This window comes from Oratosquilla oratoria, chromosome 23 (assembly GCF_046742065.1).
Source record: "Oratosquilla oratoria isolate Oo_2021 chromosome 23, ASM4674206v1, whole genome shotgun sequence".
Taxonomy (NCBI): domain Eukaryota; kingdom Metazoa; phylum Arthropoda; class Malacostraca; order Stomatopoda; family Squillidae; genus Oratosquilla; species Oratosquilla oratoria.
The window spans coordinates 57,454,699-57,457,198 of record NC_134799.1 but is presented as its reverse complement, the minus strand read 5'-3'; the positions used below and the strand labels follow the sequence as shown (position 1 = coordinate 57,457,198).

The 2,500-nt window shown below is 45.7% G+C and overlaps 1 protein-coding gene across 1 annotated transcript in view; it reads right to left on the bottom strand.

Annotated features, from left to right (window-relative positions):
* Nucleotides 1–2,500, bottom strand: part of LOC143038128 (uncharacterized) — a 204,171-nt gene that overhangs the window by 2,171 nt on the left and 199,500 nt on the right. The window contains exon 6 of the mRNA XM_076207128.1: nt 1–99. This exon is cut by the window's left edge and continues 2,171 nt beyond it. Coding sequence (XP_076063243.1) covers nt 1–99 — 99 coding nt within the window. The remainder of the gene's footprint in view (nt 100–2,500) is intronic.

Sequence of the window (2,500 nt, the reverse complement as noted above, 5' to 3'; positions counted from 1 at the left end):
AGAAGGTTGTTGTTGTTTTCAATGTCGAGGTCCAGGTAGCCTCGCACGGGGCCACTAGTCAGGTACCTCGGGTCCACCAGAAGCGATTCCATCGTGTCCCTGGAATTAAGAAAACCTTCATCAGTGTCATCGAACGTAGCAACAAGAGAACTGAAGCTGTGAATCCTCGGTCATAGCTGCGTCAGCAACGGACCACCAACAACATCCAGCAGAGAATCTGTGCCAACAAAATTACGAATAGGAAATCGAGCTATGTGTTGGAAACGGAACTGTAAATCATGCCAGGGCAGAGCACGGTGTGGTCAGGTGTTGGCATGTCGGAGTAATTTATTCATGCCGAAAATGAAGAAGACTGGATGTAGGCTACCTTCATTCGAACATTTTCGGGTGTTGGTGTGACAGGTGGCGTAGTGTAGGTGGTAAAGTGGGGGTAAATGTAGCTTCGACAGCTGGGCTATAGACAGATGGTGCAATGGTGGAAGGATGAAAGGCAGATTATACCATACCAACTGGTGGTATGGAAGAGGAAGACAGCGTGGTAGGTGGTATGTCAGCAGCGCACAGCAGCTGCCCTGGGGCTGCTAGACCGCTTGTCGGCCTAAATTAATATCCACTGATAAATTGCTCTTTAGATAACGAGTGAGATAGTGATGATGATGACGGTAATGTAGGAAGGGGCGTAGTGTATTAGGTGTCTTAGATTGTTGCATTAAGCACCTTCACTCCCGAGGTGTGACATTTTGATTAAAATCATCTGGCGGCAGAAGGTGTGGAAGTGGGTTTAATCAGAGAGGTGTCAATAGCATGAAAAGGATAGTCTAAGAACAGCCAGAATTAAATTGTAAATCTCACTTGGTACGGTAACGTAGGGTATGGTGTATACTTTGTGTAGCCTAAGTCGCCGAAGGCGAATATAGTCACGTGATGTTACATGGGTATAAGGTGAAGAATGGGAAATGCAGTGGTACGTTGGATGATGGGAATGGTTTCCTCTGCTGGATGTAAGCCATTTGGGAATATGTTAACTGCTTAAAAGGATAGTATTTCCTGGGTGAATAGTGACAATGGAGTAGTCCTCAGATATAGAGATGTACTATGCTGGGTAAAAATGAATCAGATGACGGTAGTGATAATACGTAACAGTAATATAAGAGTGATAGAGCAGCTCTAGAAAATAGAGCCTAGTCATACTACTACTTTTAACATTTACAAAATGGCCAAAACATTCACAAAAAGTCATGGAAAATAGTGATTATAATTAATAATGCATAATCTTATGTCATTTAGAATGTACGTTTGTATCATAATTGAAAACATATACACACAAATGTAAAGGAAAAAATAAATATCACTATACATAGATAGGAAATATACATACGCAAGTGTGGACATAATGAAAGACAGGCACACACATTCACACACTCAAGCCTATGTCAATGCAAATATACAGTGCATGAATGCATGGGTAACTATAAATATACACATGGACACAGAAAAACACGTGCAAACGGGCAATCACACACACACACACACACACACACACGTACATACACACACACTCGGTGGCGCGGTTGATAGAGTACTGGACTGCCAGTTCGGAGGTGCGGCAGTACCTGGTTCGAATCCTGCCCAGGGCCGAAATTATTTCGGTATCGCTGCGCTTCGGGTCGTTACTCCGACTCTCGTGGGCGGGAAGTTGTGTGTGTGTGTGTGTGTGTGTGTGTGTGTGTGTGTGTGTGTGTGTGTGTGTGTGTGTGTGTGTGTGTGTGTGTGTGTGTGTGTGTGTGTGTATGTGTGTGTGTGTGTGTGTGTGTGTGTGTGTGTGTGTGTGTGTGTGTGTGTGTGTGTGTGTGTGTGTGTGTGTGTGTGTGTGTGTGTGTGTGTGTGTGTGTGTGTGTGTGTGTGTGTGTGTGTGTGTGTGTAAGGTCATAGCATTACCCATAGATCGGTCATACGAGCTCTGAGCTCTCTTCCGGGAGGGAAATAGCTGTCGATCACGAGTCCAACACGTGATCCAAAGACCAAGGTGAATACACACACACACACACACACACACACACACGTACTGCAGAGGCTTACATGACTGCAGATCTGATGTATAGGTATGCAGGCACCCACAGCCACAAGTCTGACTAACTTTGCCACCGACCCCCACAACAGTCTCCTCTCTCTCACGCGCCGCCTCCCTCTTCGAGTATTTTACTGTTTGTGTCAACAATAGTTGCCACGGGGGTGTTAAGGATTTTGCTCTTGTTCAGTGGTGACATTGCGGTGGCCGTTAAGTGGCATTGTTCGTCTTCTCGGCATTGATGCCATGTGTCCGAAAGGCCTTTAGATCTGACGCGAGATTCGACGGGATATCGTTCTGGCAGTATTTGAAGTGGCACGTGGGCCCTCCTACACGAGACACTGAGGAGCTATTTCAAGTCTTTTCTCTCACGTATTCGAAGCATTCGTTCCGCCTCCGTGCGAGAGATGTTTGTCCAACAACAGAGTCCTT